This window comes from Mercurialis annua, linkage group LG3 (assembly GCF_937616625.2).
Source record: "Mercurialis annua linkage group LG3, ddMerAnnu1.2, whole genome shotgun sequence".
Lineage (NCBI taxonomy): Eukaryota > Viridiplantae > Streptophyta > Magnoliopsida > Malpighiales > Euphorbiaceae > Mercurialis > Mercurialis annua.
The window spans coordinates 58,387,353-58,403,637 of NC_065572.1; the positions used below are offsets into that span (position 1 = coordinate 58,387,353).

Below are 16,285 nucleotides of genomic sequence, written 5' to 3' on the forward strand. Positions count from 1 at the left end.
ACATTTAATTTTTTAAATATGTATATTAATAAGAATTATATCACTATAAAATTTAATGACTTCAATTGAATTTTTAATATTTAATAACATTTTTAATTTTTTGAAAAAATACATTTACTAATTTTTTTTGTTTTAAAGATATATAAAGTGAGTAAATTTATATAATTTATATAAAAAATAAATTAAATACCTCAGCTCTCCGATGCTTAAATCAATTTAGGCTTAAACTGGAAAAGAGTGTTTTGAATCTCTGTGTAAAGACATACCTCAGTTTCTTTTTATAGTAGTGAGATCTGACCTTTTTTTTTTTTTTGCCAGAGATAACAATATATAAAGATAGGGAAGAATGACCATCCCATGAAGAAAATGAGCCATTCTTTAAACAAATAATAATATGTGGACTTTGTAGCTACTATACGAGTCATCCAAATACACATCCATTTAACAAATTTAGATAAACCAAAGTTTAAATAATTTGTTAAACAAACGGTAGAACGATAAAATAAAATGACAATATTAAAGATGACCAAGACACGTACCGTTGGTAGAAATGATATGATGTTATAGTAGTACCTTGTGAGTTTATTGCATCATGTAGTAACGTAGATTGAAAAACTATCCCGAAAGGTTTCCTATCATAGCATACCTGTTTATTTATTTATAAAATAAAATAATAGTTTAGTGTAATCATACCTGATGCTGTAGGAGACTTCTGAATTACCTATCGAAAATAGGAGTTAGATGGGCCGATTGGGAGGCCCCTCTTACAAAAAAAATTAAAAACTCTACAAAATAATAAATCAACTAAGTGATATAGTCACCCACAAAGAGAAAAGAAACACCTAAATGGAAATGAAATTATTATGGTCCGTGATTACGCATATGTATTCTCCAACCTATTACTACCAACAAATTACGTTGATAAGAAGTATCATGACCATACAAGGTTATTGGATATACTATTTGCCTTTCTCGTTAGCGGTTTGATTTCAAGTTTTGGTTTGCCTTTTCTCGAGGCTTCTTAATTCATTTTCATTCATCAAAAAAAATTAATGCAGAACCTCATAAGAAATATAATAACCTCACAAGAAGTATAGAACCTCACAAGAATTACAATAACCTCACAGGTAGTATAAAACCTCACAAGGAGTACAATAACCTCACAAGGAGTACAAAACCTCACAAGGAGTACAAAACCTCACAAGGAGTACAATAATCTCACAAGGAGCACACCAATATATTCAATATCCTCGTTAGTATTCGCCTTATCATAGTTTAAGATATTTGTGCATTTGATTAATAGTAATGAATGATAAAATATATAAAATATGAATTCAAAAATGAAAATTAAAAACACATTTTCTCATTTTTTGGTCACTATCAACTAATACAAGTTAAGAACCAGTTTTTATTTTTGACATATGAAATAGTTATCGAAAAATGTTCTACAACAAATAATCAAAATCATACCCATCAACATTTCACGGCCAAGTTATGCAATGCAAAAATAAAATTGAAAAAAAGAAAAAAAATTATGAATTTTAATCCAGTTGAATGATGAGTTAAAAAAACTAAAACAATGAATAATCAATAGTTAGTGATGGTGTTTCAGAAAAAAATTGTTATCTTTAAAATATAATACTGAATAGGGCTCGACCAGTTGCCTTTAACGATTTTTTGGCATATTCATTGTTGGATAACCGTTAAAATTAATTAAACAATATGATGTGTCTTTATAAATTATATACTTGACGTTAATGAAAATCAAATAAAAGAAAGTCTAAGCACACGAATAATACATGTAACTGTTGTTATAATCTAGATTTAGTGAGAAAAAGAGAATAATAGAATCACAAATTATCTGTTTTGAAACAACAGTCCGACTTTCGATTTTAGACAACAACAATTTTCATTTCTTCACAGCATTCACTTTTGAAGCACAATATGATAATTGCATAGTTGCTAACTCTATCACTGTCACACGAAGAAGTCCAAAAACACCGCAATTGTAAATGGCAGGGGCAACAACATAATGAAGGTGATGGAATTTAACCATCTACCAGTTGTAGTTAATACTCTCCTTCTCCGGTGGCAGTTACCGGCCAAGAATTTTCAATTATTAAAAAAAATATCATTAATGCAAAAGTATTTAGTTAAAGAAAATAACTTGAAGTTAGCCATATCTAATAAGTTTTTCATTCTCGTTCTTAGAACTCGTAAAAAAATTGTGTATTAAATTAACCAATAAATAAGTGAAGAAATAAAAAAACTTGTACGATGGGGGAGAAAGGCGGCACTAAGAGGTGGCGACTGCTTCAGGACATACAATATTTTCTTGTGCATCACATGGATATGGTATCACTGTCTTCCATGGCATTTCAATATACCACCATCTGCATGTTTTGAGAAGCAATATGTGAGTAAAATATACCTTCCACCACTACTGCATCTTAATATGTCCAATTTAATTGTCCTTATATTATTCCGCTATTTGCTTTCCTTCTTTGGATCAAATGGTGCATCCAAGAAACCGTCAATCACCGTTGCCCAAGCCTTATTATGTAAAAGCTTTTGATATATGTTTGCAGAGTTGAAATTGTAACCGTCATTTTTGCATGAACTTTTCAATTTCCAATTGTCAGACAACTTTTTTCTGACCTTATTAAGTCATATAAAGAAAGGGATTTTTTTAAGGAATAGGTTTTTAAGTAGGAAGGGACTCCTACTTCAAAGCAGAATATTCTTTTTTCATGTTCAGGGAGGAGTCCTGAATAAGAATTTTTTTTTGTTTTAGTCTTTACTCTCGTTTAGAGAGTATCTTCTATGGATTTAGAAGATCTCATCTTCAAAATTCTTTCCTTGATTATCGCATTTCAATTGACTTTATAGTCGATCTCTTATCAAGATTATATCTCTAGAAATCGGTCTTTTAGCTATTTGGCCGACTCTGAGGAGGATTCAGTCGTTATCTTCATTGGGAAGTCTGTATAGATTTGCCTTTAGGTCGGCGAATCTTTGAGGATTTGTCCATACAGATACATGTTGCCCGTCTACTTCAGGGCGAGTCCTTAAATAGCATTCGCTGAACCCTCTTAGAACTCGGCCCGTCCTTGGTTGATAAAACGAGTTTCCATCAGTATTTATTCAACTTTTAAATCTCATAGGAATATAAGTTTTATTTATATTTGTCTTAATGATAATTGATGGATTTGGGATGCCGGAAGTGAGTCTCCAAATCCTGTTGAGAGAGGACAACGCGAAGAGCAACAGTTGAAGACGGATTTTGGACCCCGTATCCACTCTGATGCTTAAATTAGTGATAGTTTTAAGTAGAAGTTTTATGTGTTAGGTCAGGATAGTCGTACCTCTAGGCGGATGCGTTCGTGCTCTATTTATAGGCGTTTCAGCGTGTCTATCTTAACCTGGGCGAGATGGGATTTCTCTCTCGATGTCCGCTACTTGGTTTTTTATGCTACTCCATTATTAACCCCCCCCCCCCCCCCCACCCACCCCCGTTCAATTTATGTTGGTTGGGTATTTATACTTAGGATCACCGACATAATTTAGCATGTGCGGCAGCTTACCTTTTGAGCTTTAGGACGTTTGCTAGGTTTTAGCTGATTCTTCTGGTTTGCTTTTACATTCTTCCTCCATCATTTTTCACCCTTTTTATGCAAGAGTCGACGTATACCTGTAAGCTCTCTTTAGCAGTTCTAAATAGACAAGCGGTAATAGTCGATATAAGAATTCATTTGTTTCCTTTTTGAAGGTGTGCAAACAAAAAGAGTGGACCTGGCAGTCCGGTTTGAAATTTGGAATTAATTTAGCCTAGCGGCTAGTCAAGTGCGTGGACAGACACTTGACTTGACTGGATATTGGAGGTTTACCCAAGTAAAGGAGATTTACTTGATCGAAATTTGTATTAGGTCTAGCCTAATAGAATGTTTTGAAAATCTGGTTTTGAAATTAGAAAATTTGTTAGACCCTGAGACTAAGATTGAAATGGTAATTTTTTAAAAATGGACTCGGAATCCTTACATCGATATTCATGCCTCAAATACACACATTATGTTGGGTATTTTCCTAGAGGGTAGCGTCTAGGCTGGAATGCATGTGGGTTGAGTCATTGGTATTGGTAGTAACCAGTTTAAGGCTCCCAGAGACTGATATATCTTTGATTGGTCTCCTCAATCACGAGTACAAGCGACCGAGGTACTAAGCTGTGAGTGATGCTACTCCGTATAAAACGTTCCGAATGTTGAAGTGCAACGCCGGGACTTGAGATCGGCTATGAGCATTAGAGCTAATAAGGGACTCATAGAGAGTAAGATGAAAGAGAAGTTCTAATTTATGCAGCAGTTGAATATGTTTGGTAAGTAAAAGCGGAGATCGATAAGTCGCAAGCCGTGCGGTTTATGTTCATGGCAACCATTTTTAAAAATAATCCTGAAAACGCTTTTTGTGTTTATGTTTTAAAAATGTTTGATTATGCGTCTCTAGTGGAGTCGCCATTGTGAGCGAAAGCGGGAGTTTCGGGGTCCTGTTCACCCAGAGGTATGTCAGACCTCTAATCCAGAAAAGGTTTTTAGAAAATACGGAGTCGCCACCTAACTCAACTAGGAAATGCCTTTCATACCGACTCGATAACCTTACCCGCTTATGGGTAAGATTATCGTATGCCGGACCAAAAGACCGGGTTTTCGGACCTCCCCAAGAATCGTGTGCTTGGCTTTATCAGTTTCTGCTTTTAATTACTAGACATACTATATATCATCTCAATACTTAATTACAGTCCACATGATATAATGCTAGAAAATAAACACGTTTGAAAGCGATAAACAGGTACGACGCGCATATGACTCGATCTGGACTGTATTTGAGGCAGGTAGCAATTACTCTTTAGCATACATCTAAACCTGGCGGTTTCTATCAATTAGTCAAGTAATGGATAGTCTGGATATTTTATATGCATAAAGTCTAAAAACCGGATGTCTAAGTTTGAATGATTCTATTACTAATTTAACGTGATTAGTCTTTTCACCTGTTAATCTTTGGATTTGGCATGCTTTTGGAATGCGTTTTAAACAGTTGCAACATACTCATGGACAGTTGATAAACATGCAAGGTAAGTGATACTTTTAAACCTCGTCGACCGCAATGTCTGGAACTCGATGCATTTTGACCGTTAGTGTGGTCAGAACTAGGTCTCAGGCAGAGCAGGAAACTGAAGTTCTTTGTCTCATCGATACGGTTCCAATGGTTTGAATCGTAGTCGATTCCAAGTTTGGATGAACCCGAAATCCCTTATGGAAGTTTATGGTTTCGTCGATCGTGAGCTTTAGGGCCCGGGTTGCTTAGCGGGTTACAATTGTGGGCTTCGAGGCCCAGAATAAATTGGATTTGACCCATTACTGTGAGCTCAAACGAGCCCGAAAACATGAAAACAAGGTTGGATCGGGTTTGGAATGATTTGGGAATCGATTCTAGAGGAGTGGAAAAGCATGAACTCGGCGCCAGAGGGAGTGGCGGCGGCGTCACTCCATAGTGGCAGCGGCGCCAAAGCAAAGTGACACTGGCGCCACTTTTTCTCAGGGGTGTCAGTTCATCGGTTTTCAGCAGTTCCATCGTTTCGGCTCGGAATTCATGTGAAATCACTCAAAAACATGTAAAACGTACACATAATATATTGGAAAAAAACTGGAATTGATGTATGATTCATATTTATGAGTTAAACATTCTAAAACATTCTTTTCTAAGCTAATTTTAAAGCTACCATAGCAAACAAAACGCCAAGAACACATAAACATGACAAATCGAACCTATCATGCATTCTAAGCGACTTAGTCAAACTAAATCTGAATATATCATATAAAAAACACATTAAAACAAAACATGCTCCTAATCAATTTTGCATGACGAATACATTAAAAACAATTGTTATTGCTATTCATGGCAATTTTAGCAATTTATGATAAAAAACAACAGAAATTTCTAAACATCCATTATAATCACATCAAACTAACAATTCTAATTAATAAGACGTATAAAAGTAATAAGAAATATTAAGGGTTCTCAGAAGTACCGTTCTAAATTCTTGGCTCGTTTTTTAGTGATCCGGATGCGGAATCCAGTTTCGGATTAGTGCGTAATAGCTTGTTCTTGAGTAATTAAAGTGTCAAACCTTGTTTTTCAGGACTATAATTGACTAATTTTTGTATGTGTGTGTGCTATATAATTCGGCCTAGCTCCTATTTTTCTAGAGTTTCTACGTGTTTAATTATTGTCTGGTCCCCCCGACTAAGCTGTCTAAGCCTTCTATTTATAGTGATCAGGTTATACCTAGGATTTACTTAGGTCACATCAATTTCAAATTCTTATTTATCTAGAGTGGAAGTTTGATTTTAAGTAGAAAGAGTGTTAATTAATAGAGTTAATAGTGTTTGGATTAGAAAAAACCTCTTTTGCAAGTTAAGTAAAGGGTGCTTAAAGTTATTTTTGTGCCCGAAAGTATTAAAAAAAGTCTCATGGGGCCTATGGATTTGGATATAGTCAATTTTAGTCCGTCAAACTTGCAAATTGATCCATAAACTTCTAAGATATTGCAAGTACTCCAATTTTTGGACTTCGACTACATTGTTTTGGATTTTTATAAGCTAGTTACGACTAATTACGTTTTAACTCCTCAAGTTTGCAGCTATGCACTGATCACACCTTCTTGAATTCAAACAACCAAATTGACAGCTCGTCATCCGGCCGAATTTCTCTAAAATCATCATTGGACGCTTCAGTCCCTTATCACTTTTTACTTGTCCGGAAAATAAGTGTCTACAACCTAAAGACTAAAATCCTCTAAATCTAAGGACCTATTTTACATTTTGTTATCAAATCTTATTAGAAAAAAAAACTCACCTAAAATTTATCTCTCTACGGCAGATTGAAATTCATCTGACCTAATTTTCACGGTTTCAATCTCATGGTCACCACCGCCACCAGCTGAGCTACTACTAATAACCTTTTAGAGACTAACCGCACATCTCGGTTTGATGGAGGCATGAGGCGTCGAAACCGATTTTGACACAACTACCGCAACGTTAATTTTTGATAACAAATTGTAAAAAGAAAAAAATAGGTCCCTAGATTTTTAATAAAAGTTTAATCATTATTTTTAATTATTTAAATGACACATCAACATATGAATAAGCATGGTGTTTAAGTTAATTGTAAAGAATCGGTGTCAAAGTGTTAGTTTTTTTAGGTTAGGGTCTGACTGAAATGGAAGATGTGGATTTGAGTGTAATAGGCAATTTTAAAACGTCAGTGTGTAAACGAAAAAGGGTTAAAATGTGGATGTGTAGTCTAAATTTTATACTCCCTCCGCCCCAATAGAGTTGTCCACTTTGCCTTTATCACACAGTTTAAGAAAAGTAATTATTGTTCATGGATTTTATAAACTTTTCCTTACTTTTCTTTTCATACCCCTATTTAATATAGAGTCCACTTTCAATTTACTCATTAGTGGATTTTAAGTAGGGGTAATATAGAAAAATTGAATGTAAAATTTAGTTACTTTTTGAAAGTGGACAAGTATTTTGGGACAAATTTTTTTCTCAAAGTGGACAACTCTATTGGGACGGAGGGAGTATTTATTATGAACTTAATCATATTATATAGAAAACTCTAAACATTTAATTAAAGCCTAATTAAAAGGAGAGTATTCTCTTGATCTAACACAATCACAAATCATGGGTTAAATTGAATGAAAATTTGAAATCGATCTTCTTTTTGGTCCCCTATTTACAAACTTAAGACATCACTTTAATCTCCCCCATCATTTATTACCTTCACCGTCCTTAACCCCCACACTCCACACCTCTTCATTTTCCCTCTACCACACTCAGACATCTCACACACAAAACAAAAAACACCAACACAAACAAAAATGTCCGAACCCACAAACCCAGCAAACCCAAAACTACAAGAAATCTAACCCCATCATCAATCACATTCTTCTACTAAACAATCCATATCCATGGCAGCAGCTTTGGAGTGCTGGTCAAGCAGAGCCAGCACAGACGAAGACACGGTCGAACAAGTGCTGATGAGAACTGAAGACAGATCAGAAGCCATTTCATTACAGCACCAACACAAACAAGATGCTTCAAATCCCGCGATCAAAGACTACCCATCAGCCTCTAATATGCAGAAAAAGCTTCAGAAACTGAGTCGGAATGTGTCTGAAGCTATTGCCTCGCTTAAGAACTCGCTGAATCTTGACTCGCCCCGCGGCTGCGGCGACTCGGTTTTGCAAATGCAGCAGTTGAATGGGAGTAACGGAGTTAGTAGCAGTAGTAGTGGTAAGGTTGATGGGTGTAGAAAAGTTGTGTGGGCTAGTGTTGTACGGAATCTGACTCAGTTGTACCCGGGTAGCCAGTTGCCTGAGAAGCTTGTTTCTAATATTAGGAAGCATTATGATTCTTTACCTCTCAGGTAATTAATTATTCTTTTTGATTAATCTTAGCTTGTTTTAAATTCTGGGTTTTGCTTGCTTGTTTTAATAAGGGGGTTTTCATATTAAATCGCGACGTTTCACTATTTTAGCGATTTCATCCTGTTTTTTGGCATTGGCATTATGTAGGTTGTAGTCGTTTTCACGAAATATAATGGTATAAAATGTGTACAAAATGGCGGTGTTTTGTATGGAACAACACAGAAAACGGATATTGGCTACAGAATGCCAGGAAAGTTGGGATGTGCGATGCAAATTTTAAAAAATGTGATTAAATCACTAAAAAGGTGAAACATTGTGATTTAATATGCTAATAACCCTTTTGAAAATGCAAGAAAAGTTAGGATTTTTTTTAGGTGTAGAATAGCTTGTATTGGTTAGTTAAATGCAGCAATGTTGTTTTAGTTTAAGTGTATTGTTAAAAAGGAAATCAGAATTTTGAAGTTTGGATTATGTAGGGATGGATTGATCTGCATTTTGTTGCTGTAATAGATTGATAAAGTTTATCCCTTTTTGTAAGTAATTTGTGTTTTTTTTCCTATTTTTGTGGAATTTGGGCAGTTATGCACAGGCGGGATTTGATATGAAAGATGTGTTTTTGCATATAAAGTTGATAGAGCAGGCATCGGTGGATGAGACGCCTGCAATTATGATAAATGAGGTATCTGATGATGAAGTTTTAGGTTCTGTATTCAAACTCACATTTGCTTGTAACTCTTCCATTTCGTGGCCTGCGATGTCTGGTTCGCTAGATAATGCTTCCATTTGCTGTAAGAAGATTCAGATTTTTGAAAAGAAGGGATTTACTCTTGGGGTTGTTCTTCTTTTAGTTCAAGCTGGGCAGGAGAAATCTTTCAAAAACCGGATTGAAAGTGCTTTGAAATATGCGATAAAGAAGCCTAAACAGACTACGGTGAAGCTTCCTTTTGGGCTATGTGGGTGCCAAGAAGAGAATGCTAGAGGGCGGGACTTTGGTGAGATTGAAGAGGATCCTAGTGAACTAAATTACAGAAATGGTGGTGATAATTTGAATGTGAAAATTCAGCTTGAATTGCCCTTGCCCGCTTCATCGTTTGTTGTATCTGTTGACGAATGGCAAACAATTCAGTCAGGCGGAGATGAGATAAGGAAATGGCTTTTGAACTCCGACAATCTTGAATTTGCTGATCAGATTGGACCCAATTCTTTCAAGGGAGTATATAAGGGCAAAAGGGTCGGAATTGAGAAGCTCAAAGGATGTGATAAAGGCAATTTTTACAATTTTGATCTCCGTAAAGACTTGTTGGAGTTGATGACTTGTGGACATAGAAATATCCTGCAATTTTATGGTGTTTGCATCGACGAAAATCACGGGCTGTGTGTGGTAACCAAATTGATGGAAGGTGGCTCTGTTAATGACTTAATTCTAAAGAACAAGAAACTTCAAACAAAAGAGATTGCAAGGATTGCTACTGATATAGCTGAAGGGATTAAGTTCATCAATGATCACGGAGTACCTTATAGAGATCTTAACACACAGAGGATTTTACTGGACCGGCATGGGAATGCCTGCTTAGGAGACATGGGTATAGTCACTGCTTGCAAAAGTATGGGTGAGGCGATGGAGTATGAAACAGACGGTTATCGTTGGTTAGCCCCAGAGGTTAGTATTCAGTTTCTCAGTAACAATTTTCAATTTTGATGGTGCTAAAATGTGTAAAACTTGATCTTGATTATGCAATGGCGGAAAAATCTCTTTGCAACAACTACAAACTTAACAATTTAGGAATAACTCTCGCATTGGATCTTAACTTTAGTTATTAGTACCTGTGCCACAGTTTTTGTTTGATCTGCCTAAGTAATGCAAGTCTGTTTTACTTCAATGCATTTGGAACGAACACTGTTTGTTGCCCAAATGCCCACATACATTAACACGGAAATGAAAAACGACAAAACTGCATATTTTATGAAGGTTCTAAAATAAAGTTTAAGAAGAACTTCCGGAAATGGAAACGAAAAGTAATGAGTTTCCGTGCAAATTGTGCCCCAGAGAAACATTTCTGATTGTCTCGCTGAGGTGGATTATTATTGATGCAAATTTGGTTTTGTAGGGCATGGTCATAATATGTTTAGTTAACCTCTGTATGAATGTTGCATCATTAAAGCTAATTTAGCTTAACATGGAAAGTATTAGTTTCGCCGAGGGCATTGCTTGGATCCAATGCTTGTGGATACTATTTTCTGGATGATTAAAGATGCACTTATTCAAGCATAATTGCTTGAGCATGCACTAACATGTATTCATAATTATTTTAGCTTTACATTTCATAAATGTTTGCCTCAGCACGAAACCTCCTAGAAATCATCTCAACCACTATATTCTTGTTGTGGTACCACTTTTAACCAAAAGTGTTTAAATGGTGGAGCCTGCTCAAAGGATCTTTTAAACATTTATATGATTGCCTTTCTTTATAAATTCTAATTTGTAAGCCACCATGTGAACATAACTTTTATCAACTTTCTGTCTATACCTCAATTAGAGGAAACTTGATGTGATCCTTCTTTGGAATTACTTCAACTACTTGTGACACTTCCCCTCAAAATAGGAAAAAAAAACTTAGGACACTTGCATCGGTTGTTGCATAAAATTTGAGACTTAAATATCAATTTGCCCCGTGAACTTATGCGATTAATAATTAACACCGAAATTAACTTTTTTTTTATCATTTAGTCCCTTTAATTTGCTAATTTGTATCAATCAACCAAAAAATTTGGTCAATTAGCCTCCTACAGTTTTTACAAAATTGATACATTTGGTCTAACCGATAAAAGTACGAAATTGGAAATTTATATGGAATAGTTTTAGTGATCATAATTGATGTTTTTCTTTCATGTTCTGATTTTAAACAGATTATTGCTGGTGATCCAGAGAGTGTGACTGAGACATGGATGAGCAACGTATATAGTTTTGGGATGGTGATCTGGGAAATGGTGACCGCCGAGGTAGCCTACGCATCATGTTCACCGGTGCAGGCAGCAGTCGGAATAGCGGCTTGCGGCCTAAGACCTGATATTCCTAAGGACTGTCCACAAATCCTAAAATCTCTGATGACCAAATGCTGGAATAACAGTCCCTCAAAGCGTCCTCAGATCTCGGAAATCCTATCGATTTTATTACGGCTCAACAGCAACACTACTAGGTAAAACTAGATTGTAGCTGTCTTGACTCTTGATTAATATAATTGAATAGTGTGTAAGAAAAAAAAAAGGTGGCTTTATTTAGCAAAGTGCTGCCACATATAGATGTAGATTTTGGAAGCTGATATAACAGAAATGAAGATGAGTATCTTCTTCTCTTTACTATCAGGAAAATGAAAGAGCAAGTAATTTTATTACATGTCTTGAATGCTTTCTTTCATTAGAATGTTAAATTTCTTCATGATGGTTCCATTCCATGTTTGTGGTGTCCTGAATGCCAACATTCAAGACCGATTGGACCGAAAAATTGAACTGAATAGAAAATAATCATTTTCGGCACATATAGAATTTTCCAATATTCGGGTTGTGTTCTGTTTTTTATTTTAAAAAACCAGAAAAACTGAAACATAAAAAAGCTGAACTATTTATATATAATATTCTTTTAAAAATAATATTAGGTTCTTTTGTATTCAAGTGGTTAAAAAGAATCTATTATTATCTAGTCTAGACTCTTTTCTTTTAAATTTTAATCTTGTATTTTTTTTCAATTTTTTCCTTTAAAATTAAATGAAAAAATAAGTGATATTGTATTTTGGTAAAATTAAAAACAAAAATATAAACTTTAATTCGATTTGATTTTTTTTAAATTAATTGATTTCAGCAATTATAAACATAATCACCCAAAAATACGACACTTTTTTGATTTTTTTTTTGTTTATAGTCTCACCTTTTAAAATCCTCAATTTTAGCCCAATTTTAGCCCAATTTTCACTTTCAATTTTAGCCATTTGTTCCAATTAATGTGAAAAATGTTCCATTTTTAAAAATTTCTTGTGATAAAAATGCAAATTGAAACAATATGAAGTAATATAAACGATATATTTAAACTTTTTTTTTATTCTAATTTGGACAAATGGCTATAATTGAAAGTAAAAATTGAAATAGGAACTAAAATCAAAAATTTTAAAAGATGAGATCACAAGTGAAAATAAGTAAAAAAAGTGGAATGGTTTTGGGTAATTAAGCCATAACTATAAGAAAAAGAGCAAAGTAAAGGGATTAAAAAGAAAACAAGACTAGTTATGTGACAATTAGGACCCTACAAGATTTGAGTGATACAATTTTGTCAAAAAAAAAAAAGATTTGAGTAATACAAGGAATTGTGTACAAGTTTTGTTTTTGTGTTTGTGATGGTTCTTTTTGGGGCTAATTGTGGACCTTCATGTGTTTTTGTCATGTGAGAAGTTCTAGAAGAAACACTTTAATTTTGGCAAAAAAATTGGCTCCACAATCACCATCATCATGACTTCTCCATTTTTCAAAAGAAAAAAATGAAATATTAATTTTTTTTTGAAATCGAAATATTAAATTGTATTCATCAAGTATAAGTATAAAGGTATAGGAGATCTGCAATCTGAAAGATACATACAAGGTTTAATTGTTTAAAACATCACAAAATTTAATGTGTTTTGTAATTTTAAACACGAATTTTTAATTTTGACAATATTAGACATTAATTTTTAAATTTGTACAATTTTAAAAACACAGAGAAACTTTTTGTCTAAAAAAACGTTGATGTGAACACCGGGACAACATTTATTCGGGTATCTACATAAGTATTTTTTTTGACGCGAAGTTGTTTGGTATTTGAAATTGCAAAATAAAAATAAAAAATAATAGTTCATGTATATTGGCAAAATTAAAAATTCGTGTTAATTTGAAAAACTGCATGTTAAACTCATAATTTTTAAAAATAATTAAGTCTAAATATAACTTCTTACAAATTTTATTTAATTTAGAGTTTAGGGTTTAGCGATTGTCTGTCATTTTAGTATCAATACAATCATATTCGAGATTTGGTTAGAATACGAAAGTTGTTATTCAGGTCTATACGAGTCCCCTAATTTGAACCGGGGTCGATTCCGAGTCTGGATGAAACGAGAATCGCTACTGAAAGTTGCTGGGCCGGGGATCGGGCTTCAATGTCCATGATAACATGACATGTGTTTCTTTTGCGGACATGGAAGAGGCATGCTGACTAAGATTGATCCAGAAAATTATATAACTAATTACATGGCTATCACTTCAAGCAGGGAGATGCCAAAACAAGATTGGAGATCAAGATTGAAAATCTAGAAGCACTAAGGAAGAGGAGATCATGGCGCCACAAATACAAGCAGAGGTAAAAACTGGATTGGCGGCGGCACCAGAACTCTAGGAGTTTGTCCGGGTTCGGTTTTCATAAAAAAACGTGTCAAATCATACAAAACGCATACATACGTTTATGAAAATTTAGATATATCAAAATAGCATGTTTTACGTCAATCAAAACATCCTAAATATGAATCTAGATGTGAGAATATTGAAAGTTATGGCAAATCATGTTAGTAATGGCAATTTATTCAAGAATATATAAAAATAGACTAAACATGCATCCTAATGATTTGAAATCAAAACAACATGCATATATGACATTAAATATGTAATAAGAACTGAATAGAGTGCTCAAAAAGAGTTATAGAGTCGGTTTTTGGAAATTTAGACGTGGAACCAAGCTTAGATCGTTGTTGCAGCAGTTCTTCTTGAAGAAGTGGAGTGTACAAGCTCGATTTTGATTTAAAAAACGTGATTAGAAATTGTATGTTTAAGGGCTGGAATATTTGGCCAAGGGTGTGTAATTTAGAGTTTGGTGTATTTTCATTCATCATACATGCCACCTCTTTTCAAGATTTCTAAAAAGATATTTATAACGGTATATTAGAGCTAGGGTTAGGTGTTTAGGTTAGGTTAAACTGTGTTTATAATTAATTACATGTCATTTTCAAATTAATTATTGTGTGCCATGAAAAAGGTGACAGAAAGACTGAATCTGGAAGTGTGAAAAAGGGCCTTGAGGGCTACTAAAGTTAGATTTTGAACAACTTAGACTGTCAAAACTACAAATTGGCCTATAAACTTTTATGACATTGTAATTAGTCCAATTTTTTGGACTTTTATCATAATCCCATTGGCTTTTATGGGTTATGTGCAAAAATTACGCTTCACTCCTTCTAGTTTTCCGTTGCGCATCGATATAGTCCACTTAGATTGTAACAGGCAGATCACTAGCTCGTCACCCGGATGAGTGTCTCTAGAAATCATCATCAGGCGCTTCAGTCTCTTATCACTTTCTACCTTATTTACACTAATGCTCTGCCAAGTGCTTCACCGATCTTCACTTAATCAACATACACCCGAGACACGAAGCTCAATCGAGCACACCATAAATACCCGAGAGCAAATGCTCTATTAAGCAAAAATTTAAAAACTCGAGAGAATAGGCTATACCGAGCAATCCATAAATCATATCACATATTTGACACCGATGAACATTGGAACGTATGCAGTCCTATTATCGCCTAATAGGTAGCACCTCTTAATGTTTCTATAACGATATTTAAAACAGTTTGAAAACAAGTATACAAAATTTGCGCATATAAAATAATACGAGCTACTTAACAATTCAATATAATGATATAAACCCACATAACCAAAGATACGATCCACAAATGCGTATCTCCCTTTTAAACTTTGAACTCTAAGTGTTCTCAAGGTTGATGTGTTGAAATTACAATATGTATGAAGATATAAAATATGAATTAGATAATTGAAATTATTAACTCTAGAATACAACTAGAATTAGCATCAATTAATCACAAATAAACACCTTGCTAAATACGACCACATAACACTATCTACGACATAATGAACACACATCAAAATCATCTAACAATCACATGTTTTCAATTATACCTCGAATTTCAAACCATTTCCGGATAATAAAATAAACATTTCAAAATGATTATAAATAATTTAATACAAAAGATCAGTATAATACTAATTCGGCCGAAATATTTCGACTCGGAGCTCTAAAATTAAATAGTCGGAAGAAATGGATATTTCCATATTTCATTCCTCACAATTTCAACTCTTTAAATTTCCAAAATTTAAGATGTTAACACAAAATTCCCAAAATCACTTTAAATTCAAACATAATTCAAATTGATGATAAATTCAATATCCAAAAAATACATTAAAAACATTTAAATTGAAAAATCTCTCAAAATCATAATAAAGCATAATTTCAATCCTAAGATCTAGCACCGATTATATACGCCATGCCAGGCCCAACATAGATCGTCAATTTTATCTCGACTTTCACAATCGACACAATTTCAAAAAATGACATAAAAATTCAGTAATCAAATTAATATCCCATGTTGATATCGCAATTTATTACTTCACAAAGTCTACTAAAATAACGTTAATGAACAATTATTGATTCAAAGCTAGCAATTGATTTTTTAAGGTCATAATTGATGGAAACCGGAATATTATGAACCGAATCTTGTGAGATTCGCCTATTCAATACCGAAAATAAAGGAGATTCTAGAAGATCCATCTTCTAAAAGAACAGGAAATATAATTCTTTTAGGAATCGCATTCCTAATCAAGAAGTATAATCCTATTTAGGAGACTCATTACTAATTAACCTTACATGTCAAGTAGGAATCTTTTTCCAATTTGGATGTTTATGTTAAATAGGAATCCCTTTTCTATTTA

The 16,285-nt window shown here is 34.0% G+C and overlaps 1 protein-coding gene across 1 annotated transcript; it reads left to right on the plus strand.

The window, feature by feature from the left end:
• Positions 1-7,784: 7,784 nt before the first annotated feature.
• Positions 7,785-11,880, plus strand: LOC126674846 (uncharacterized). Its single transcript, XM_050369371.2, has 3 exons — positions 7,785-8,487; positions 9,068-10,148; positions 11,396-11,880. The coding sequence occupies exons 1-3, from the start codon at positions 8,030-8,032 to the stop codon at positions 11,687-11,689; spliced, it is 1,833 nt and encodes a 610-aa protein (XP_050225328.1). The 5' UTR covers positions 7,785-8,029; the 3' UTR covers positions 11,690-11,880.
• The last annotated feature ends 4,405 nt before the right edge of the window (positions 11,881-16,285 follow it).